Raw genomic sequence first — 26,676 nt, forward strand, 5'->3', positions numbered from 1 at the left:
CTGAAAAAAAAAGAGCATAGTGAACATTAATTAACTCACATATAACTGTTCCTTCCTGTGGGTACACACTTTTTCTTGGGCCCATCTGCACTGTATTTCCATGTTAACACATTTTTAAAATAAAGAAAGAAAGAGATCTGAAAGCATTGAACTGTAATATAGACTATTTCTTCTTACTGTTGTTAAAAGAAAAATCTTCAGCAAATTAAAATTAACAGAGTTTAATTGAGCAAAGAATGATTCGCAAATCAGGAAGCTCCCAAAACAAAACAAAACAAAACAAAACCAAAAAAAAAAAAAACGGTTGGCAGAGACTTCAGCACTCCTGCGTAGTCAAAGATTTATGGATAGAAAAAGGAAAGTGATGTACAGAAAATGGAAGTGAGAGACAGAAATAGTTGGATTGGTTACAGCTTGGCTGTAATAAAACCTTATTTGAACATGGTTTAAACAGTTGGCTGCCTTTGATTGGCCAGAACTCAGTGATTGGTAAAAGAATAAGTCACATCCTGTTTACACATTCAGGTAAGTAATGGTTCACTGTGTATGGAGAAACCTTTAAGCTGAACTTAAAATATGTATAAAGAGGAAGCTTTAGACTTAACACTGTGTTGAAATAATTAAACAAAGAGATAATAAGTGTGTTTATCAGAGTGCATTTAATTGAGAGGCTAATTTAGTGACAGAAACTGAACTCACTATGTCTTAAAAAAGGAGAAGTTTATAGCCTCACACAATTGAAAGACCAAGGTCTAGTGTTCCTTTCAGGAACTGCTAAATTTAGGAGTTCCAATTATATCCACAACGCTATGTTATTGCTTCTATTCATTGGTTCTGCCATGCCTCTATCAGCAAGTTATTAACATTAAAAAAAAAATTATACCAGTATCACCAAGTGAAATCATCTTTAGAATTTAACACCTTAGAAAAAATATTTTCTTTCACCCAGAAGCTATATCAATTGTCCCAGATGCTTTACTGATAACCTTTTTATTCTTTTTTTTTTTTTTTTTTTTTTTTTTTTTTTTTTTTTTTTTTTTTGAGACGGAGTCTCATTCTATAGCCCAGGTTAGAGGGCAGTGGTGTGGTCTCGGCTCACTGCATCTTCCACCTTCCCAAGTTCTAGCAATTCTCCTGCCTCAGTCTCCTGAGTAGTTGGGATCACAGGCATGCACCACCATGCCCTGCTAATTTTTGTATTGTTAGCAGAGACAGGGTTTCACTATGTTGGCTAGGCTGGTCTCGAACTACTGACCTCAGATGATCCACCCACCTTGGCCTCCCAAAGTGCTGGGATTACAGGTGTGAGCCACCGCATCCAGCCTGGACTGATAACCTTTCAAAGGGAATTCTGATTAGTTTGGCCCAAACCTGTAGAGCTGTACAGAATTAGGAGAAATAAGGTTTATCAGAGTCTGGAGAAGTTCAGTCACTAGTACAGAAAGAATTGCCAGGCAGGGATAAAAGCAGATGCAAAGAGAGAAAGAGAAAAAATTAACCCCCTTGAAATTAATATACACATAAGTAAAATATCAGTATACTATATCTTTATTATTTTTTCAAAGAAACTTTTGTTAAAAAAGAAAATGGGCCGGGCGCGGTGGCTCAAGCCTGTAATCCCAGCACTTTGGGAGGCCGAGACGGGCGGATCACGAGGTCAGGAGATCGAGACCATCCTGGCGAACACGGTGAAACCCCGTCTCTACTAAAAATACAAAAATCTAGCCGGGCGAGGTGGCGGGCGCCTGTAGTCCCAGCTACTCGGGAGGCTGAGGCAGGAGAATGGCGTAAACCCGGGAGGCGGAGCTTGCAGTGAGCTGAGATCCGGCCACTGCACTCCAGCCTGGGCGACAGAGCGAGACCCCACCTCAAAAAAAAAAAAAAAAAAAAAAAAAAAAAGAAAATGTACGTGAAATGCGCATACATTTGAAAATTATTGTGTATGACCTGGAAATTTTTCTAATAAAATATAAATGACCAGCATTAATTGAAGAAGAGCTCTGAAGAGATTTATAGTCAAAGGAACAAAAATTAAATTTGCTAAATATTTACCTTTAAATAAAAATGTCCAGATAGTTTTATGGCTACGGTCTTTCTTACTCTAAAAATCATGTAAATTTTATGATTGTTATTCATACTATTCCAAGGCGTTGACAAATTTCCTGACTCATTCTGTAATGCTACCATATTCTAAAACCCAAATTTTATAAAACCAACACAAAAAGAAACTCTAATTCAAATTCACAAAAATAATTATTTTAGTCAAATCGTTAGCAAATTGATCCCAGGGTGTACTAAGGGATTGGTCATCATGTTCAAGAAGGTTTTATTACAGAAATGAAAGTTTGCCCCAGTATTACAAAAAACTATGAATACAGTTAAAGGAGAGACATAAATAAATACATGATTGTGTCAATGGATACAGAAAAAAATGTTTGACTAGAAGTTAGATGAAATGTATTTGAACTCCCTGAAATTGGTAAAGATTCTTTCCATATACCCTTGTCAAATATATTAAATGTTCAAATATAAAGTCATTGCCATCCAAAGAAGAATAAGACAGAAACACTAGCTCTCATCGCTATAATTTAATGGAATTTTGAGGGTTTCAATCTCCTACAATAGGCCTCTGGCAAAAATTATAGCATTGAGATTGAAGATAAATATGCTGAGGAAGGTAGAGGGAATTCAAGAATGCGCCTGAGTCTCAGATAAAAGTAACACTGGCGTATACCCTCTAGGCATGTCATGTGGTGATAGTAAACACATATTTGCTTAAGCCACTATTAGTTGGGTTTTCTGTAATGTGCCAATACATGTCCTCCTAATTATTACAATGCCTAATCATGAAATAATTAAAATTAACGAAGCATGAAATCCTGTGGCCAATACCACACAGATGTACAGAAATCAACAATGTTTCTTTATAATAGTAATAATCTGTTAGCATTCCTAAATAATCCAAGTCTTAAGAAATACCAAGTAACTATATGAAAATAAAAACTTGCAGACATCTCCTGTGTGAAATCAGATAGCTCAGTAATTTATCTCAATCTTTTGGTGTCCCACTGCTCTTCACACTGATTAGGGTTTCCAGCTTTTCCTAAAAACCCCTCAAAATCGCTTAGGATATACTGTTGCATAATGGAAAAAAGAATGAAGTCAATAAACTCAGAGTTGCAACTATACTCTGCAATATGATTATGATTAACCATTCATGTTCATTCATTTATTCAGGCATCCCACAAATATTTGTTGTTTGCTTTCTATGTGTTAGGTATCATGCTAGATTCTGGGAATACAGCAATAAACAAAGCAGAACAAACTTCCTATCATCATGGTGCTTAAATCCTAGTCAGTTTTCTCATCTGTAAAAATGAGTAATATTTCTTACCTCTTACTCTTCTAATCAGATTTAATGAGTTAATGTAGGCAAAATAATTGGAATATGCAAGGTTCTTCATAATTGTTAATTATTGCTCTAATGTTCTTTAAGCTAAGACAAAGCTGAAAATATATCTAAAAAGTTGCTCAGTGTTAATGGATGTTAATGTGTCTATTGAAAAGAACTCTCTTTTTTCTTGCATTCTGATTAATACGCATTTGAAAAAAATGACAATATAAAAACAAGGAAACAAGCCTAATATTTCTAAGGGAAATGGGGCAAGGTGGACAGCTAGGTTATACTTCCTCTTCAGCAAGACATTTAGTTCACATCTTAAATCATAGTTTTGGCAAACAAAAAAAAATCTCCTGTGAATCAGAATGGCTATGACATTGTTACATCCATCTGCAAGGATGTTACTGATTTTTAAAAGTTAGGAATATCATTAACTTCTCAAGAGTCTGGTGGCATTTTATTAACTTATGCTATGGTATACAGTAATCAGCACACTGTCATGAACAGAAACATGAAATTAATCCTAGTTGAATAAAAATTGACTAAATTTAGAATAAAGGACTGTTTTGTTGATTTGCAACATTTGTTGCCTTTTTATATTTTAAGATAGACATTGTCCAAACTCCATAGATAAAAGCATGCATAGTTCCACAGATTTAAAGCAGAAGTTCTAAACTTAATGACGACTTAATCAGGTAATTATGCACTATTTTACATTCATACATAAATTTTTGTTCCTTTGTCAATAGTACAGTCTTAGAACAGTCATTTTCAAACTACGTTTTTTGGAGTCCTAGGATTCTTCCTACATTTGGAGGGAATGAGAAGCAATCAGATCAATTGAGGGTACCAAGTCTTCTTCCCATCCTTGTTCTACCAGTGAAGCCCAGCTTTTACTCTTTTTTCTATTTTGAGTTTCTAACAGAAGACATCATTTGAAATCATATTTTCTTTAAAATAGCTTCAAAAACACTCTCTTAATTAGCAAAATACAATTTAAGAATAAAAATATATCAAAAGACAAGGACTAAATTGCACATTTTAGTCGCTATGTTTAAAATGTTAAAAACTTGAGACAAACTACTCAACAAATACATATATTTAATTTAGAGGAGATCTGCATTTAATTCTATCTCATGCAAAATCTACAGGTTACAAAAACAGAAGATGTCTTTAGATCAATCTGGAAAAGTTTTTAGCAGGTGTTCCATTTAGAACCAACACACAACTCAACAGAGAGCATGGTAATTATGAAAATTATTTTTAGTACAGAACTTGCTAAAACTATGTGCACATCAAAATTTGTAACTTCTCAACGTGAACCCTGCTTCAACTCTGAGCTCAGGTTTTAAATTACGGAGAATGCAAAACCATGATTTTCACAGTATAAAAAAAAAATCCTGGTAAACTAAACTTTTGAGGACGTATTTTCCTTAGTATTACCTAATTTATATAGGCCAAATCATTTATTCAGTTTAATTGAACAAGTAATTATTAGCTACCTATGATGATGGCAGGGATATTGCTAGCATAAATACAAAGACAAGTAAGACATATTTTCTATTTAGTTATATAATACATCTGATTCATGGTTTATAAAATAGAGGAAGTGGTCTTCTGTGATGGGAAGAGTTAACGAAGTCTTCACAGAAGAGTGAATATTTGAACTTTGCTTTGAAGGATGAGTGAGGAGGTGCTAAGTTAAAATTAAAAACAGTGATTCAGGTAAATTTACTGAATGTCCAAAGAAGCAAAGTTGTGAAACAACTTGCAGGGTTCAGAGACTTATGGGTATTCTGGTAAAATTAGAGTTTATGGAAAAAGAGAAAATCAGATGGAGAAAGCTGAAGGAAATGATGTATGGAGATTTTTGATTTTATCTCTAGGGATAAAAAAATAGAGAATTTTGAGCATGAGAGTAATATGATCATCACTCTGATGCTGGAAGATTATCATTAGTAATGTGCAGCAGGTTGGACTGGAAGAGACACTTCCAGTCCAAGGAAAAGGAGGGAGAAAAATAAGGGCATTACTCATTTAGAATGTCCAGGGTCAGTTTCAAACAAGTCATCTCTGTGAATTTTTAAATTACTATTGTTGAAAACTGAGCAGAAGGAGAACAATATAATGTTGAATTGTGCCACTCGACAATGTACTTCTAGCTCTTGAATTGCAGCAGAGGGGAGAACTGTGTAAATATCAATAGAACTCCCTGCTGCTCCAACCTATTCACGAGTTTTAATAAATGTTTCTTGTTCAAGCATTGTCATTAATAATTAATACAGTTTCTAATGTTTAAATCACTAGATTTTCTGACAGGTAACCTTCATAAGATGGAGAAAATAATAGAAACCACAGGAATATAAGAATGCCAAGTTTGCTTAGCCATTTAGAGGGAGAAGGGGAAGAAAAAGAAAAAAGATATATTTCAAGAAGTATGACTGGGTGAGTGGATCTGTACTCCAAATCAGTATTACACAATATTTCCTAGTAACAAATGTGCACATAGACCACCTGCAGGTAAAATACAAGTTGCCAGAAAAAAAAGACAGATAATCACGTGTAACATAAGCCAATTGTTCTTTAAATTTTGTAACCTTCTTTTATTTACTGGGGATAGAGGTGGATTTTAAATTGAGGAAGAATATATTAAGACTATAATCAAGCTAACCTTTTTAATAAACTGGCATTTACATAGATTTCTTGAACTATTCAAATTAATATAGTACCAAATTTAGTCACAAGAAAAAAAAAAAAAAAACACAGAATGAATGTGTCCTGCCTCTCTGACAATATCATGCATTCATTTTCATGTGTCCAGAAACAAAAGCATGGCAGTGTTTGTAAGAGAAAACTCTGATTGAAAATTATTATTATGCAAGTAAAATAATTTTTCACAGTAATTATTTAATTGGTAAGATGGAAAATAATAATTTTACCACAATAGTAATGATAAATTCAAGCAACATAACATTCTGATGGTCTCCTACATATTTTTGTTTTTAAAACAGATTTTTAATTGAGTTTATTAGTACTTTTTTTCAGTCAGAATTGCAAATTTGCATGTCTAATATGTATATTGTGTGTATGTATTGGTTTTAATCGAGGTCCAACATGTGTGGAAGGTATCTATGACCTCATAATGCTTGCATCTATTTCTGGTAAATGAAACTAGAACAAAATATTTTGTTATACACACATAGTTAATCACTGATCTGTATCTCTACCGACACTGGGATGGGCAAAAGCAATTTCATAAATTGGTGATCTATGCTTTATGTGTTTGATAGATTACAAAAAAAAGATTTGTGTATTGGAATATTTAGGGATTTCAGTCCTTTACTGTTATATTTAAGTACTTAATAATTAGTAGAATTAGTAGAATCTTTGCCAGGAAAATTATTTAAAGTATATAAAATCCCATGTCTATTCTGGGGAAGACTAGGAGTCTAGAGTGATTCAAACACAAGGATAGTATAATAAACTGGGAGAAAGATGAGTTATGCAAAATAGACACATTTTAAAGGAAAAACTAATTTTATTTAAAGATAAGTGTAATTAACATTTGTAGCTAAATTAAAGAGGAAATTATTTTTGTTGAAATGTGTTCTTTCATATGTTCTGCAAAACTTTTAATTTTGTAGATGCAATTAAACGTGAATTTAAAATATTCTCTGGTGGTATTAAGATAACATATTTCCTATAGTAGCAATTCATCATTACCTTTGTAGTTAACCTTGAAACCAACAGATCCAACACTTTCGTCTGTTTGAAGGTGCAGCCACATTTGGCTACTCATGCTCACTATCAAGTCTGGTACAAAGCTTCCAGTCAGCCTAAAAAGAGATGGACAAAGAAGGAAGAAATGGATTATTAAAACACCCTCTGCATACAAATTATAAGACAGATGTGTTTCTCAGTACTTTCTTTGCTAGAAAAAAAAGTCAGATAAACATACAGGAGGATGTGTTGATGTAACAGAAGAGACAAACTACACAATTTAGTGATAAAGGTTATTATAAAAATATTATTCTGTGTTTAACTAGGATAGATCTTTCATGTTCCTGTGGCAAGGTCATGCAATTTTAGACCATCAGAGAGTCCTACACAGTACTTCCTTCTGAACTGAAAAGAAAAAGAGGATTTATACAAATATTCAAGTATTTTTAACACCACAAATATATCTTAAACATTCCCAGTTTCACAGAACTTTGTTCTAGAGAAATATTGTTAAAATATTTCTATGCAAAACAATAAAGTGGCCAAAAGTATAACCAAACCCTTTGCAATACTGATGTCGAATACACAAGCCTTAAAATATAGTATCTTCATTATAGGCTGCCCATGTCACATATGTTTTTCTGTAAATAGTTTTATTTAAAGAAATATGCTGCTAATCTGATGCAGCATAACTGTATCCATTCATTACTAATCCCTCATTCAGTAATGCACAGTTTTGTAACCATAAGAAGGGAAATTACTTCATGTTTTTTCTGTCATTAATGATGCTGTAGTTGCATATTTGAACTGAAGCCAAAGGTCATAAGAAGGATGAAAGCAAATGAGTAAATAAGACCTTAGGTTGAGGGGAAGTCTATCCAGAATAGGAAAGAGGATAAAATGGATTCACTGTAGAGTAAATGTCCACATTGATAAGGGATTCTAAATTACATATAGAAAGACAGGTTTCCAAAGGAAGAAATTACTGAACACTTGCCTACTTTATTGCTAAAACCATGAGGATTGCCGGAAAATTACATCAGGAAAGTATAAAGTTTCCTTTCATTGGAAAAACCTGAGAGTATTTAGTCTCTTGTATAGTGGTTCTACTATGAATACACCAGCAGAGGGCAGTGTGATTGACCATACCCTGGAAGTGACTACGGCAGCAAAATGCCCTGTGCGTAGTCAACTATTAAAAGAGTAAAAATGACCTCAGAAAACTCCATTAGCAGTAGACATATGTAACCAGTGGCCAGTGTTACAGGATTTGTGGGAATTTGTTACAAAGAAACATGGTAACACATATTATTTAATTATGGATTATATATTACATTGAAGAACACCGTAAGATACCAAGATGCCATAATGCATTATGGAACTTTACATTATCTTCATTTCTTTCTTCCTGATAAAAAACATTTTAAATTACCATAATATAAAACACACTCACATATGTATATTGTCTATATATACACACAATCATTTGAAACATCTTTTAATTAAACTTTGGGGCATGTGAACTTTCAAATTGGTGATTCTTAGGTACTAGTTTTTGAGCTATTGTAGAGAGGCAGATGCAGGTTTATGGGCAAGGGTAAAGACTCCAGCTTGGAGGCAGAACACAAAGTAAAATAAACCCATTATTAAATGGGGATGAGAGCTTATATCTACATAGCATGTGCATCAGCTATACCATATCAAACATGCCAGCAAACGACCTCAAAGTGAATACTACCAGTTGTTTTTTCTCGGAAAATTGAAGTATTTCTCTTTTTTACATCCTCCTATAACGTTCACAATCCTGAACTGTTGTATTATCCTGAAACTTCTAGAATGGTATTTTGTCAGTTCATGAACAACTAACACTTGCAAGCTAAATTGTTCCCTTGCTAACTTATCCTATTGCCCCGATTTCACCTAGTTCCCAACTCATTGCTGGTGTAAGGGTATATGTAATCTAAAAATAATAGTAAAATAATATTTAAAATTTTCTGATGCCAAAAATTAAAACTCCCCCCTTAAGTTATCTTTAGCATTTCTTTTAGAAAACTTGAAATTATAAGTTCTGTTTATTTTAGATGTATCTAAATATTTTAAGAGTTAAATGAGACTCTTGCCAGTTTTGCATTCCAGGAATTTTTGTCTTGGTGGCCTTGGAACCACCTCTTTAAACTGTGAACATCAAAGAGGATGATGCCCTGTCTCTCTGTTTCTGGGGAGTTAAGCCTGTGTACTTAGTACTTAGCTCTTTGATTTAATTTCCTGCTTGTCATAATGATAGGAAATGTTCTATTTTTTTTATTTTTTGTTTTGATAAAGGCAATTAACATGTATGCAATGGACTATATCTTCCTACCTATATATTATTTCTTTCTTACTTTCTTTCTTTCTTTCTTTTTTCTTTTTTTTTTTTTTTTTTGAAATCTCCTTAGCAGATTTCCTATAATGCACATCACAGTTTGGTTTAATCCTATTTAACAGAATAAAAACTATTTCATTTTTCCTTCCATTTTATGGAGAGCTTTTACTAGGCTGGCAAAAGATTTTATTTTTAACCACATTTCTCCAACTACTTGGTAAAGAGGATTGGGATATGAATGGTAGTTTTTGAATTGAGTGGACCAGCTGAAGGTCCATTGGCCCCACAGCAACCATATAAGAGTCCCTGAATTATACAAGTTCTCCCTTTTTGATCTTTGCTTTTTTGAAATAGTATCTGGATAGACCACTCTTTCCAAACTCAAATTTTATTAATGAGTATACACGGATAATTGGGACTCAAATTCCATCAGGATTACAATTAACTTTGATGGTGGAAAAATAGGGGAAGCCAAGGATATTGCCTGCAGTTCTTTCTCCTAAACAGCTAATATCTCTGTCATATTCGGAATACATACAAGTACCAAACCTCTCAGAATTTGTTATGATTCTTAGACCTCATCCCAAGCTAATGAACTGCTGGTATTTACTGGATAGGTACCAAACCTCTCAGAATTTGTTATGATTCTTAGACCTCATCCCAAGCAAATGAAATGCTGGTATTTACTGGATAGGTATTATTCTTAGAGGAAAGTTAAAAAGATCTGCATAACCAGAAGGAAAGATTGAGAAGAATGGAAGAAGAAATGGATAAATTAAAGGCACTTTCACTGAATCTTCTTCCTTTTTCTGCTATCTCTGCTTTTTCTGCATCCCTTATGTCTCTTTATCCTTCTCTTCCTTAACAGACTCCTGAGAAGATCAAAACAATGGTGTTTTAGACCTCTGGTTCTCCTAGTTAGTGTATTTCCCACAAAGGACAAGGCCATGACTTCTTTAGCTGGTAATGAATTATCTGCCTTGTTTGAGGACACAGATTTGTGTGCCTCATGCCCTAACCTTGAGCCTAATCAATGTTTTAGCCCATATTGTGCCCTCCAAAGTCACTTATCATTTATATTTCATGTATTTAGGGAAGGAGAAAGTATGAAGGAACATGATTAGGGCATAATTGAGAACTTGTATAAAAGACTGTCCCCACATGAAGAAAAAAGATGAAGAGCGGTATCACTAGCTTTTTTTGAAAAAAATAGTGTTAGTCTAATAAACAGTAACATGGAAAATAAGCCAAAAAGTCATATAATTCTATGTTTATTTTGTCACAATGTGAGAAAGACCAGCTATTCTTATTTGATCACCAGTGAAGCTGATGTCATTGAGAAGTTATATAGACCTCCTTGCCAGCTTATACATCTCAAATAAAAGCTTCTTTTCCTGCTTCCCAGAAGTTTGCAGGCATTCCCTGCAGCATGTTTTCAGTTTACAGTCCCGGGCACAAAGATGTGCACAGGATACAGTGTGCAGTTATGCAATCAGCAGACTCTGCTCATATGACGGAACAAGCACATTGGGGACCAGAAGATGACCCACTGCACCAAGAGGTAGATAACTGTTCATCACCCTCCACAAAATAAGAAATAACTAAGATTTGTAGACTCACTGAAAGTAACTGCTTACAGCTGTACTTGAAATCTTTCCTCTAAAAGTGAGTTGGTTGAAACTGCAATGGTGTATCTGAAAGACAAAGGAGTCTGCCATTGATTTCCATTAGCAGTTTATGGAGGCTTTCTCAAAATCTACTGGCATGGATCCAAGGGTAGTTCAAAATTTTTGTCTCAGGTCCCTTGATGACTATCCAAATTCAAATTAGAGGAAAGGTATTAGGATGGTAAGGACAGACTCAAATGTTAGCAGCAGTTACTTAGTTTTGGGACAATCTAGAGAAATGTGAAGAAGAAAAGAAAAAGAAAAGATATGCTAATTATCCAGTAAGAACTATTTAGTAAAAGGAATAACCCCTACTCTGGCCAGCCTGTAGAGTGAGCAAAGACAGAAAACAAAACCATATGCCATACTGCAAGAAGTCAGATGTTGGAGGAGGGATTGGAGAAAAGAGAATCCAGAGGATGCAGCAACTGCTGAAACAAGGGAATCAGGAAAGCCAGAAGGCTGGGCAATAGTTTGGGAATGACCTAAAACTGACAGATTGAGGGGGATCTCAGATGTGGGAACTGATGATATGTACATTTCAATAACTTTTTCTCAGGCTAACTCATTGCCTTGCTTTTTTTTTTTTTTTTTTAAGATGGAGTCTTGCTCTGTTGCCAGCCTGGAGTGCAGTGGCATGATCTCGGCTTACTGCGACCTCCCCCTCCTGGATTCAAGCGATCCTCCTGCTTCAGCCTCCTGAGCAGCTGGGACTACAGGTGCACACTACTATGCCCAGCTAAATTTTGAATTTTTAGTAGAGATGGGGTTTCACCATGTTGACCAATCTCTTGACCTCGTGTTCTCAATCTCTTGACCTCGTGTTCTGCCCGCCTGGGCTTCCCAAAGTGCTGGGATTACAGGTGTGCATTTTCTCGTATCTGCTGGTGCTACTTATTCTGTGGTTTTCCCAGAAAAATCTTACTTTCCATCTGGTGTGAATGAACACAGGTTGCTGGTATTTTGAGTTCGCCTTCTACTTGCTCCTTTTCTTCTGTGGTTCCCACACAAATAGGGCCTCATATTGGGAATAGGTTTTCTTAGTTTTCTCCTCATCCTCCCATAAACCTATTGCGAGGAGGCCTGCTGGGAAAATTAAAGACTATCATATTCTATATTCCATAGGAAGTGTCTGTAGAACTCCCTGGAATAAAAGAAATCTGATTACTGTGTACCTTCAGAAAGAAAAGGGGTATTCCAAAAAGTGGCTTTCTCACACTGTGCTGGATAAGTTCCTTGAACTGAAACAAGTCAGTTCATCACTTTGGGCCCTAGCAAGTGGTTTAGTTTGAGTTGTAGAATCAATAAAAATTGTTTACAAAAAGCATAAGCAGTGGCCATGTGTCAAACAATGCCCTTTGTCAAAAGCTCTATTAGAATAAATAAAAACAGTCAAAAAACTTGAAAGACAAGTGGTAATTTTATAAAGACACTCACCCTGTAATATTAATACTGCCACATTTCCAGAAAGGAAAGAATGTAAATGTTATAAAGATGATTGATCTTTGTACAAGATCTTAAAGAAGAAAATAAATTTATTGCTCCATTCACACCTGTAGTTTCTAACACCAGAAACTTTAGTATTTTGCTACCATCCTCTGCAAAGTTTTTTCTCCAATTTATCTATGATCTGTTTTTTTCTCATTGCTCTAGTAAACAAGTTTACATTTCTGTTGCTGTTTTACTTAGAAAGGAGTTCAGTATTTACGAAAAAGTATTCCTCAAGGATTTCTTGACTCTCCTATCATTTCTCTAATCATTTACAGAAAAACTTAGAGGAATTTGTCCCAGTAGGGGGATCTGTAAGTCATCAGCATGTTGATGGTTTGCTGGTAGACTCAGAAACTAAAGAGCAATACAAAACTGACACTTTGGCTTTGTTACAATTCCCCTTCAAAAGGGCATAAGCCTTCAATAGACAAATTTCAAAATTGCCAAACTGAGACAAAATATTTAGAGCATCTGTTGATGCTGAAAGCCTTATATAGGTGTCAGCCATTTTGTAGATAAAATGTTCTTCTACAGAAAAAACAATTTAAAACTATTTTGGGGACTAGTAGAATATTGTGGACAGGTGAAATTCAGTTTTGGTAGAGTGGCCAAAACTCTAATGAAATAACTGCATAATAATTCCTCAGATCCTTTGATTTGTTCAGTAGAATTTGAAGAAGTGTTCAAATTAAAATTTGCTATAGTATAAACTTTGGGAGTTCCAAATTTTGCAGTCTTTCCACTTGCTTTGTTATGAAAATAAAGGGACCACTTTTGGAATTTTAACTCAAAAGTTGGGATTACATGATACACTAATAACAAATTTCTTAGTTTCCTTGGAGGCAGTGACAATGTTGATGACAAGATGCTATGGCAGTAGCAGATAAACTTTTAAAAAGGCTCAGACCCTTACCTGCAGTCACTTATATGCATGTCTCCCATGCTGTGACAGCTATCTTGCAAGTGCAAAAAATCCAGAACGTGTGGGTATGCCATCAGACTAGTTAATAAGAAGCATTGATCCCAGTATTGTGCTTAGGAGATGCAATATCCTAAATTGTGTTACTCTTTTATCACATCCTGATCAAACAGATGACCATGATTGTATTATAGTGGTAAGATAAGTCACTAAGCTCTGATCAACTGATTTGATATTCTTGTCTGTAATGAGACTGAGAAAGGATGGGGCCTGGCTTCAGCTCACCTCTGCTAGAACATCCTTTCTTGCATTCCCCTGATCACAAACCCATACCACTACTTCACTGATACCATACTTGTTAATAGTCATATGAGGAGAATAGCGATTCTATGTTCTTCTTCTGTGCTCTCATAATGTGTAACCATGCCTTTTGTTTAAATAATTCCAGAAAAATGGTCTTAGGAGATTCAAAATCAAACCAAGTTTGCAGTTTCCCACCTTGGGAAGGAATGCTGCACTATCGATTCACAGTCCTGTTGCCACTAGCCAGACCACCATGTGGCCCATTGCTCAAGATAACCATCACAATCAGATACGCTGACCCATGTACCCTACCAGTTATGTGCTGTGCACAGAACAGCCTGTGTACCTTATCCCTGATGTCTAGTCCCATGAGTTACCTAGTAAAGAAATTCCTTACTGGCTTTTTTTGGAGAGCCAGCTGGAGGACCCTTGCAACTGCTCTCTTCCTTGTGTTTAAGCACAAGCCCTGAAATAAATGCCTTGTCTGGGAAATCTGCTGGGCCTCATGTTAATTTCCATTACATAGTCAGCCAGAGAACCTGTGGTCTTTAGCAATAATGCCAATTTAATAATATTTACTGGTAGACATGTACTTGGGATAAAAATGGCCCAATTTAAGGTTTTATATGCTATGGTGACCTCTTACACGACATTTTGGAAGCTTATGCTTTGCCTAGAATTAAGCTAACACAAACAGCACAGTTAATAGAAGTTACTAGAGTTGCAATGCTTGATAGCTAGGTAGGAAGGTAGGTAGGTACGTAGGTAGGAAATACATGTTTGGTGTCCATCACATAGGCGAGCAAATTTGGAGAAATAGAAACTTCTCGTCTTTGGGGGGAAGTAAAATATCTCATGGAAAACTGATACTGATTTTTTTTTAGGAGCTGTACAACTGTCCTATCAGATCAGCAATCATTTGTAGAGCTCACATAGAGCAAAATGACACAATTGTTTAATGCAACTATTATAAAGGAGGCTAAAAATATTTGACTGAACTATGAAAATTCCCTAATAAAGTAACCCCATACCACAATTCTTATTTATTTGATTAATAATGTGTTATTGATGTACTCATCTAAGCAAAATGGGGACTTTAAAGATCCTAGACTTTTACTGTACTTACATAAAAATAAAATTATTCCAAAAATATTAAAGAGAAGAACTATATGTCAGAATAATTATTTACAGTCTATTCTTAAGGTACACATGGCAGTTTTCCCCAACAGCTTTCCCAGAAACTAAGTGGCAGCTGGATTTCACAGAATTAATGTCTACAAAAAGTAAGATATTTTGTCTAGTTATAGGGTATATGATGTTTGGATGGTCTGAAGTCTTTCCATCTTTAAATGTGAATGCTCAAGCTGGGTAAAGTATCTTTTAATACCCATGATTTCCACTTTGGGGCTACAGAAGCATAATGAATCAGAGAGAGGAAGTCATCTTATTTTCTCTGTCACCTAGTAATTATGCAATTATTTATAGATTCCTATAAGATGAATGGAACTCATTTGCTGAGATTTAGCAATATACTGGATTAAAATGGCCTAGAATTTTACTGTTAGCATTGCCAAAAATTAGAATGACCTCTGCAAACAAGCATGATATTTTTGCCTTTGAACTAATGATTGCCAGACCTATGAATTTCAGTCAGAAATCATATCCTGTGCCCAATGTAACTGAATTCTCTCTTAATCATGTTCATACTCCAAGGTACTTATTTCTTCCTTAGAATCCCTGAGACACAAAATCATAAGGACCTGGAAGGACCTGTTGAAAGAAATTTGCCACCCTATTGACCTGGAGATTCGATTTATCTGAAAGTGTTCCAGAGGTAAGATGAGCTGATCCTGTGCTAGAAGGATCAAGTGCTCTTGATGACCCACATGGCTAGCAAAGTGAAAGAAAATCTCACACAGATTCATGCTAGCCATGTGGAGCCAGCATCTCAGAAGAATTTGATAATAGTTCCTACAAAAGACTCAAAACAAATTTTCTAGATAAGTAATTTTGGCTCTGAACTCAATTGAAAGAAGAAATTCCAGCAAGCTTATGTTCATAGACTGCTTTGTTGTCCTAGTCACAGTAATGTTATTTCAATTACTTTAAGAACCACATTTTATTAAAAAAATATGTTATGTGTTACACTACTTTTTCTTTGTCTGCTCCTGGTAATAGTTCCCATAATCACTTATTTCCAAACAGCTCAGAATTGGACTCCCAGTGATCAAGATGGGCTTAATGTTCCACTCACCCTAACTAAACTTTAGAAAACTTTAGTTGACTTTCTTTCTGACTACAGGTTCCTGACCTCCCGTTTCTTAAAGCATTTAAGTTAAAAAACTTGCAATTATAAATTCTTTCTTTGCCCCTTTGGATGTAAATATTCAACAAAGAATATCTTTCTTAAGAACCTCCAAGCCATTCCTTTGAAATGTAATCATTGAAGGAGATAGCACCTGTCTCCCAGTCTCTATGGGAGAATAGGAGCTTAACTTCAACAAGAAACAATTGAAACTCAGATGATCTATATACATTGACTAATCTCTCATCTAAAGCTTTCCAGTGATTTTCCACTAACTCACTCCACTGCTTAAAACCCCTCCCACCTTTTGCTTCCACAAAGTTGAGTTCAGTCTCTCTCCCCTACTGCAATAGTTTTGGAAAAAGTCTTTCTTGTTTAACTTGTCTGGTGCAATTTTTCTTTTACACCAGAATAGGTATGACAGTCAACAGTCCAATTACTGGCAGAGTAAAAGTGACCATCTTCTCACTGATTTTTTAATAATCCCAAAGTAAAAGTAACTAATATGTGTCTAAATAGTTAATCCATAAATTTCAAATATACAGGCACACGCACAATTTTTTTAACTGATTTAAATGGAAGGATGATTTAGAATGAAAAACATCTAATTAACAGACAAACAAATCTGACATTTATAGGTAAGACTGCAAATGATAGGTCTAATATAAGTTAAGTAGCTTTGGGACACAAGTCTCTCCAGTCCAAATATCAATATATAAACAAAGGTAAGTGTCTATTATTTGTAGAGATTCAATTGACTGTTATTATAATTAAATTATTGATTTGGGCTTATGTGAAACCTATAGGCTAAATTTTTCCACAAGAATTGTAACAAAGTCATGTATATTAAATATTGGAAGTTCAATCTGTACCCTTAAGAGGTGCCTCAAAATGACACTAGAAAATGGCGTGAACCCGGGAGGCGGAGCTTGCAGTGAGCTGAGATCCGGCCACTGCACCCCAGCCTGGGTGGCAGAGTGAGACTCCGTCTCAAAAAAAAAAAAAAAAAAAAAAAAAAAAAAAAAAAAAAAGAAAAGAAAATGATTGTCTTTGTGTTTTCCATCTCCAAAAAAATTGGAAAAATAAAATAAATACTAAAAGTCAGATTATCTTATAAATGTAATATTACTTAGGTTATTGATGAAAACTCAGAGTAAGTTTTTTGGCCCTCCAAAAATATTTTATTTAAAAATTCAGATATTTGGGTTCTAGGGTTAAGTTACACCTTAGGCTTGGTTTAGTAAGATGTCATGAAAATCTACAAAATAATATTCAAATAGCTAATTATTTGAAAGTATAAGCAATGTAGATATCACAACAGTTTATAAAATTAATGGATGATGGAGAATTTTTGTTCATGACTAATCAAGAATCTGCTTGATCTATTCACTATTGGTTCACTTAAATAATATATTTAAAGGTTATTCCTTCAAGGCTAATAATACAATATATTTTTAAATTAATTCTATTATATTTCTGATAATTACCTCACTTTGTATTTTACATTGGATTTGCTATATATTTTGATAACTGCAAACTGTCCAGAGAAGAGTAGAAACAGCAATACAGATAATTGCAGTGTTATAAAATAGTAACAAAAAGAAAATTTCTAAGTATAAATACAAATCTTTGAAAAAATGTAAACATTTTCTTGAAATTATAAAAGTAAGAGAACTCCCCGAACTCCACTTCTCTTTAGAATTTCCTATAAAAAACCTGAAGTTGTAAATGCTTTCTCTTTTTCTTTCAAATATGTATAAATGTTTTAAAAGCTAAAGAAAACTCTTACAAGTTTTGCATTCCAATAATGTCTTTCTTAGAGGTCTTGGAGTCATCTTTTTGAAACATGAACAGCAAGGAAGATGGTATCCTGTCTTCCTGTTTCACTGAGTGTTAAAGCCTAGGCACTTGGCTCCATTATGTAACTTCTTGATTGTCATAAAGATAGAAGTGTATATTTTTCTTTTGATAAAGACAATTAACATGTGTGTAATGGATTATATCTGTCAAGCTATATAAAAAGGGTGAGCTTTCTCTTTTTTGAAATCTCCTCTACAGATTGCCTATGATGCAGATCACAGTCTGGTTTAATTTTTATTTAACAGAAAAACTGTTTCATTCCTTTTTACATTTTGTGAAGCGGATTCTTTGGGTTGGTAGGTGATTTTATTTTCATTATATTTTCTCAATACTTGATGTCTCACTGAAAACCCTGCTCTTTGTATAAAAACCTCAATGGCCAATTCTTCTCAGCTCCCTCTCAAAGACCTTGGTTTAGATTCAAATGGTAGAAACCTATCTGCTTTGGACAACTTTGTACTCAGCCCTGACAGTAAAGGATGCTATGGGCTGCAGAGGAAAGAGTCCTATCATTCTTGTAAGACTCTCAAATGAGTCTTTAAATAGCTGTGTTGCAGTAAGTAATCAGACATGAGCAGGGCAGGAGAGGGAATTCCCTACACCAGGAATATTAGGTGATCATCAGGTGATGCCCAGGCAGTTATTAAACTATCTACCTAATTGTTGCAGTCAGCAGGAGGGAAAGGGAGTCTCTCAATAGATAGAAACACCTGAAACTGGTGATCAGTAACTTCCTGATAAGATCTCAGGAGTTGGGTGAGTGGGTTTAAACATGTGTGCTAAGAGGTAAAACGCTGGAGTTTAACTGGTAACACTTGACTGGTAAGAGGAAAAATGCCTCAAGTACACATGCATACAACTTCAGTAAACACACTTGGGCATGTGGCCCATCCCAAGTGCTGGCAGGCCACTGTGCATGCAGAGAGCCCATCCCAAAGAAAACCTGGAGAGAAGAGATGCAACCCCGCTGGAAGCATGCCAACATATAAAACCCCAAGTCAAAAGTCAAACCACACACTTGAATCTCTCAAGTCGCCTGCTTGGTCCTCTTCCAAATGTACTTTACTTCCTTTCATTCCTGCCTTTAAATTTTTTAATAAACTCACTTCTACTCTAAAATTTGCCTCGGTCTCTCACTCTGCTTTATGCCTCTCTGTTGAATTCTTTCTTCTGAGGAGGCAAGAATTGAGCTGCTGCTGTCTTGAACAGATTTGCTGCCATGAACAGTTGTACCAATATTTAATACATCTTTTTGAATGTATTATTTGTTAATTTAAAAAATGCTTCTTTAATACATGTTCATTTACAGGCTGAGTAACTTCAGTGTTCTTAGTTCATTCTAGTCTTCCTAGTCAGTCACTTCATGCTAAAATGAAAGAGATAAAGTCCTAAATAGGTGCACTCAAAAAAGTTTTTCAAGAATTGAAATAGTATATAAAATAAATAACATAATCTATTACATTTTTATTAGGCTTGTGCAGATGAAAGGCCTTAGCCCACTTCAAAAGTTCTTTGAAAAATCAACTCACAATAAGGCAGATTAATAACAGAAAATGATGTAGAAAAAAACGAGTTCTTGTCACACGACCAGGAAAGATTGGGCTCACAGACACCTCTAAGTGTTAACGCCTAAGGTTCTTGCCTAGCCACGCCAAAGAATTGGTGTGGCGGCTGACCCGCAGCGAGTGAACTGAGAGAGAGAAAAAGCTGTAGGCTTTATTCAGACTGAAAGTACAAAGCTTCCACAGTGTGGAAGGGGTCCCAAATGAACAGGTACCCACAGTTAGATTATGTGATTGCCTTTTAAACTCTTTAAGGCGGGAAATACGTGGGGCAAGAAGATGTGTCCAGAGTGAGAAACAAAGGCAATTAACCATATGTGACATGTCTTAGATCTTGAGGAAACCCAGAATTGCAACTTAGGTTTTATCTACTTTATGACCTTGCAGCATGGCAAAAGAGATAGGCTCTTACAGGACTTTACAAAGCATGTTCACAAGAAATTGGAATTGGGAGGATGGACAAGTCTCACAGGTCACAGCAAAACGGGCAGTTAACATTCCTTTTAACTCTAGTTTTGGGGAAGGGGGAAGGGAGAGAGGGAGAGAAGGATATAGGAAAACTTACAGCAAAATTTTCACTGTTTACAGCTTTCTTGGGGAAGAAAACACATGCACAAATCCTGGTGTTAGGAATATTTTAAGCACATATTTTCAATATTATCCATCTAGGACCAAAGTAAGTCCCGATGCAAGAAATGAGTGAGTTTCACAGCTTTCTGAGCCTCTACTCAACCCAGGAAGTCCAGCTGGCCCCTCCTCTCATAAGGGTGAGTAGAGGAATTTATTGGGCAAAAAGGAAAAAGGAAAAACAAGTCTGCAAACTGAGATAGAATCCTGTGATTCTTCATCTCACCAACTGAATCCCAGGTTGCCATCCAGGGACAGGAGAGGCCAGGCTCCACTCCCCGGCAAATGGTGCAAATGTTCCCATCCTCCCTGTGTACAAGCCAGTTGGAAATTCTTTGGGGGAACTTTCCCCTTATCTGCCTCTTGCACTTATCAAATAGGCATACACATTTATTTAACTGTGAGCACAAGGAGAATCACAGAGTGATTGCCTGATGTTGCAGTGAGTTCCGGAAGTTTATATACCATCTTGAGGTTACAGAAATAATGGGAACTTGGTTCCTGCCAAAACAGGTTAGGGGAGGGAGAGAAGAGGAAACTGATTCAGGGGCAATAAATACTTACCAGGGAGAATGATTGAATAGAGGAACAGAAGTTAAAATAACTTGTAAATAGTTCTTTTTGGAATTTAAATGATCTTTGGAGATAGTCATTTTATTGAAAAAGAGTCTGTTCAGGTGTGGTTACATTCTTGGTCTTCTCTCTTATAATGTTTAATGCAATAACACAAGAACAATTGTTCTCCTTAGTGGGTCAGTCTTATCTTTATGTAGATCTAAGGAAAATTCTCTGCCAGCACTTGATCTCTAAGGCCATTTAATTCAAAATGTTCATTATGACCTGCATGGTGGCTCAGGCCTATAATCCCAGCACTTTGCGGGGCCAAGGCGAGTGGATCACCTGAAGTTAGGAGTTCGGGACCAGCCCAGCCAACATGGTGAAACAGCATCTCTACTAAAAATACAAAAATTAGCCGGGCATGGTGGCTCCTGCAATCCCAGCTACTAGGGGGCCTGAGACAGAAGGATTGCTTGAACCTGGGAAGTGGAGGTTGCAGTTGTTATGCCCAGACCGTTTATTCCCCGAAGAAGACCACCAGAGTCCAGAGTCAAAGCCAAGCGGCAAGGATTTTTAATGCAAGTTCGAACTTGGTCCCTCCATTCTACAACATACAAGAGGGCCCCGAATGATGCATGTGCCCGCTTTTTATAGCCCGATGCATACAGGATATGTAAGGTTACAGAGGTACAAAGGAATTCTTTTGGTTGCAGCATCACAACTGGTAGTTGGTTAATATTTTAAGTTTTACAATTAACAGTTTTCTATTTGTTCCCATGCATTTAGTAAAACTACAAACGGTTGTGACCTTATCAGTGAAAGAGATCAAATGAAAAAAACTGAAAAGGCAGAAATGAAGTCCACAGGCAAACAGCCCGGGCGGCGCCCTGACAGCCCGGGCGGCGCCCTGAGCCTAGTTAAAGATCGACCCCGGACCTAACCTATTAGGTTATCTATAGACTCCAGACATTGTAAGGACAAACGTTGTGAAAGTCTCTGTCCTGCTCTAATTACCAGTGTCTGCCACATATCTTAGTCCTGGGCCCAGTACAAACACAATCCTCTATTTTGTCCCAACTTCCTGAGCCCAACACAAACACATCCCCCCCCTCACACATCTCAGAAACACCACCTAGAGAGCCCCTGATAAGGTCACAACCGTTTGTAGTTTTACTAAATGCACGGGAACAAATAGAAAACTGTTAATTGTATTAACCAATTACCAGTTGTAATGCTGCAACCAAAAGAATTCCTTTGTACCTCTGTAACCTTACATATCCTGTATGCATCGGGCTATAAAAAGCGGGCACATGCATCATTCGGGGCCCTCTTGTATGTTGTAGAATGGAGGGACCAAGTTCGAACTTGCATTAAAAATCCTTGCCGCTTGGCTTTGACTCTGGACTCTGGTGGTCTTCTTCGGGGAATAAACGGTCTGGGCATAACAATCAGGGGCTCTCTAGGTGGTGTTTCTGAGATGTGTGTTGGGGGGAATGTGTTTGTGTTGGGCTCAGGAAGTTGGGACAAAATAGAGGAATGTGATTGTACTGGGCCCAGGACTAAGATATGTGGCAGACACCGGTAATTAGAACAGAACAGAGCAGGACAGAGACTTTCACGTTTGTCCTTACAATGTCTGGAGTCTATAGATAACCTAATCGGTTAGGTCTGGGGTCGATCTTTAACTAGGCTCAGGGCGCCGCCTGGGCTGTCAGGGCGCCGTCCGGGCTGTTTACCTGTGGACTTCATTTCTGCCTTTTAGTTTTTTCATTTGATCTCTTTCAGCAGTGATCCCAGATCATACCACAGCTCAGAATGTGGGCCAATGCAGTGGAAGAATAATGTATTGTTTTTAAAATCAAAATATATAAAGCATTATGGAATAATGGGACTAGGTAAATGTTAGTTCACTTAGCTGAGTTGTCAATAATTGTTGTTTTAACTATTTAGGGACATAGAATTCAGAAGTTTTAGTTTATTGGCTAATTCAAAAACTTAATAGGTAGGATAATGTTTGTCATGGGTCTTATTACTTTTACAAATAGATCTCTATATTGAGTTTTATTTTTAGAAAATTGAATTTGAAGGCCAAATCTTTAGCATCCACATCTTTGTATTCAAAGATGGAATATGGATACTTCATTGTATATATTTAAGGCTCCAACCAAGTCTTGCTTAATAACACTTAGTATTTGTAGGAAGAAATCCAGCTTATGCTTTTTACTATATTTTCCCCTAATTTCTTCTCTATAACCACCTTTGAAATGCCTGCTGCAGTGTAAATATTCCTGAGGACAAAAGGAAAAACAACTAAACATTATTTTAGTTCATTTTAAACAATTCAATGTATTCAAAAACAAATACACGCATATATAAAACAAAAGCAAGCAACACAGAAGAAAACCCTTTTTTCAGGGAAATCATCAGTGTTTTAACATGAGACATATGTAGCAAAAATCACAACGAAGAAATAATGATGAACCATACAGAATAAATTATTCCTTACATTTAGACATTTTTTACCAATAATCAAAATGTCACAGAGATTATTTTCATATTGTGGTCTAAAGTAATTCTGTGTTCCAAGAGCATATATTTATTATTGCCCTATAGCAGATCCTACAGATAACTACATATGAAATCTCATCAACATGATGAGAAAACTACTCCCATCAGTTTGAGTGATTTTCTTGGAAGTGGTATCAATGAGTGCTAAAATCCCCAGGTGGGATTTTAGAGCTCTACAGCTCATGGCATATCTACAGCTCATGACATATCTACAGCTCATGATTAATATTTGCAAAGACACCCTTTCTGTTGACATGTCTCAGTAGGTATGTCTTGGAGTAGAATATTTTTTCTTCTTCCTTTATAATTCATGTGAACACCTAACAATATTAACTCAAGGTTCTGTGTAAGGCATTTGGGAAAATCTGAGATGAATAGAAGATAATTGTTGCCCTCAAGGCATGAGTGTGTGTGTTTGCGAGTGTGCACAGTGAAGGAGGAAAGAGGGTGCAAGATAGAGGAAAAGGCAGTAAGAAGACATTTATTTTTCTTGTCTTAATAATTATAACATAAGGGGCTAAGAATTTGTCCGACTGGTCAATTCTCCAAGCCCTTTTTATACTGTGGCAATTAATCTCTAAAAATATCACCTTTTGCCATATTTAGTATATTCTCTTCTTTCATTAACCCATGGTCTTTGTTGGTATTTGTTGAAGTGAAAAGCAAAGTTAGGAAAGTCTAGCTCCCTGGATATAGGAGAATTTGTTCAAGGCAAATATCATGTTTACTAGTATGTTACCAAAAGGAGTAGGGCCTAGATTTTAAAAAAGAATGTTGCTGAATAGTTAAAACAATAGTATGTATTTGACAAAATATAAGGCTCGATGAACTAAGAGCAATGATAGTCATCTATTTAAAAGCCTAACAGAAAACAGAACTGTCTTTTCCATAAAGCTAGTAACAATATTGTTTATGAAAATACCATTAAGTTCAATAAACAAAATATTTATTTATAAATTATTATATTAACCCAGAAGTGTGTGTGTGTGTTTAAAATAAAAAGGAGAATAATTAGGGAAAAGTGTTGTTAGTCCATACTAACATATTTCTGAGAATGAGATTTGACATCGTACTAACTTATCCTGGAGAAATCAGAATTCCAAAGTGATAGAATGAACCAGGTTTAGATATCTAGACAAGCATTTTTTACCTTCTTTAAGATGTTAGCTCAATTAGAAGTCATCTAACATTAGTGTATACCCACAAAATTTTCAGAGATGTCTTAATAGAAGATAATTTTTTAATCTTTTGTGTTGCATGTTTTCATGTAGTTTTTATAGTGTTACCATGAATCTAATGAATCTAATAGTGACACATGCAAAAGAAAATGCAGAAAAATGAAAGATTATCATATATCTGGTAGAATTAATGTCTAACCCTCTTAGTCTGCTGTATACAGATGAAAAGGGTAGACTAATAATCAACATCTCCTGGAGAGCTGGAAGTAATCTAAAGGCCAGTAATTGCACTACCATCACTGTTAGTTCTCTCCAATAAATTATATACATTTCCACTATCAGATGAATTTCTACATAAGTGTAAAAATAGCACACGGGAAAGAATCTGTGAAAAAAATTAAAGTTCTTTTCATATCCTGTAAAATATTAAAGTATTATTATTCAAATCCTTTATCTGAATTATTACCAAATGTCAAGTTCATATTTTGATCTCTATTGACTTTTGTCACTAGACGACTCTGAAGTTGCCAGGAATAAATGCTATTTCAAACTTTGGGAAAAAACATCCTCCAGGTAACTCTATTGGTGTGACAATGAACACAGAGATAGAGATAATAGAGATAAACAGAGAGAGAAAAGATAAAATGGGCCATAGATATGGCACAACAGATGACAGATGCAATCAATCTCTGAATTGTGAGTTTAAATTTGCAGTTTACATTTTCATCATTTTAGAAATTTTTATCTGTATGGCGAATTTAGCAAGAGTATGACATCCAATTACAGTGCTTTATTGCTAAATAATTTTATTGGTCATAACTTTGTAATGAATATTTCCTTGGAGCTAAAGCCTCAAGTTGAAAAGATATCACACATTTCAATTATTTTTAAGTTAGCAAATTACAAAAAATATGCTTTATACTTCATAAAATGAAATTTGTGCAATTATTATTTTTTAATGCTTTGTAATTGATGTATTTTTTGCAGGAGTATTTTAGCTATTGAATATGTTATGACTCTATGAACTTTTTTTTTATGGAATAGAATAAGTAATTTGATTTTACCTTTTAGAACCTAAATACTGAAACAAAATAAAACACAAAAAGTCATATATTTACAATACTTAATACTTTGACTGAATTAGAAAATGTTAGAATGTTCCATAGCTTATCAAATATGTATCAAAGTGATGCATTATGTGCTTATTAAAATAATTAGAACATAATAATTGAATACAGGCTGAAGTCATCTTCTAATAAAAGACTTTTAAATATTTTGATATGAGATGGCTTCTTCTTTTGGCTATGTGTTCTCACTTTCAGCTATTCAATCTTTTTAAATCAATTTACTTGTAAAATAATTTTGGTGCCAAAATTAACTCTCTAGCACATGAATTAAACTTAAAAAGCAAAAAGGAGTTCACAGATAAGTAAAGAGATTGCTGAATAAAATGTCTAAATGAAAACTAATTTTAACTGTTAGAAAAGCATCATTTAAAATACATTTCCTTCAACTGAGGTTTTAAAATACATTTTTGATAATTTGCCATGCCATGTATTTAGTACTGTTTTGAAATGTGAGTAAGATGGGCCCCTTCTCTGATTCTTTCCCTGTAGAAAGCCCTGCTCTGACCTTTCTCCAGTTTAACTCTCAGGAATGTGCCTGCCTGGCTGAAATTTGTGTCCCTCCTCCACCACCCCTTTGAGACCCTACAGTTGTTTCCAGACAACAACATGATAAATACAGAAACTGGGTGTTATCTTTCAAAAATTCTAGAGCAATTTGAAAGAGTAATTTTATGTCAGGTGAATTTCATCATGAAAATTAATGAGATTGTATTTATTATATTTTATTTCTTTTTTTCTATAAACTTGTTATAAAATATCAGTTCAAGAAAAATCAGAAATAAAAATCAAATCTATTTTACTGTTTGTTTGTGAAGCATTGTTCTAGAACACACAGGTATGTGGTACCCTGGAATTCCCTGTTACTAGGACCTGCCTAGGCCTTTTTTCCAGGTCCATATCCCACAACTTGAACACACACTTCACCTGTGCATCCCTAGGTGCAATAAGAGGCTGTTTGCAGGGTGGGTGGACAGTTCGAACACGCAGGCTAGGTTGACATGGGTTGTGATGAATGGAGTTGAAATTGAG

General features: G+C 35.4%; 1 protein-coding gene across 3 annotated transcripts in view; it reads right to left on the bottom strand.

Annotated features, from left to right (window-relative positions):
* CSMD3 (CUB and Sushi multiple domains 3) overlaps window positions 1-26,676 on the bottom strand; it is a 1,308,251-nt gene that overhangs the window by 613,154 nt on the left and 668,421 nt on the right. For all 3 annotated transcript variants that reach the window (XM_030937706.1, XM_030937708.1, XM_030937707.1), the window contains one exon: window positions 7,124-7,236. In XM_030937706.1, coding sequence (XP_030793566.1) covers window positions 7,124-7,236 — 113 coding nt within the window. The remainder of the gene's footprint in view (window positions 1-7,123; window positions 7,237-26,676) is intronic.

The sequence above is a fragment of the Rhinopithecus roxellana genome, chromosome 9 (genome assembly GCF_007565055.1).
Source record: "Rhinopithecus roxellana isolate Shanxi Qingling chromosome 9, ASM756505v1, whole genome shotgun sequence".
Lineage (NCBI taxonomy): Eukaryota > Metazoa > Chordata > Mammalia > Primates > Cercopithecidae > Rhinopithecus > Rhinopithecus roxellana.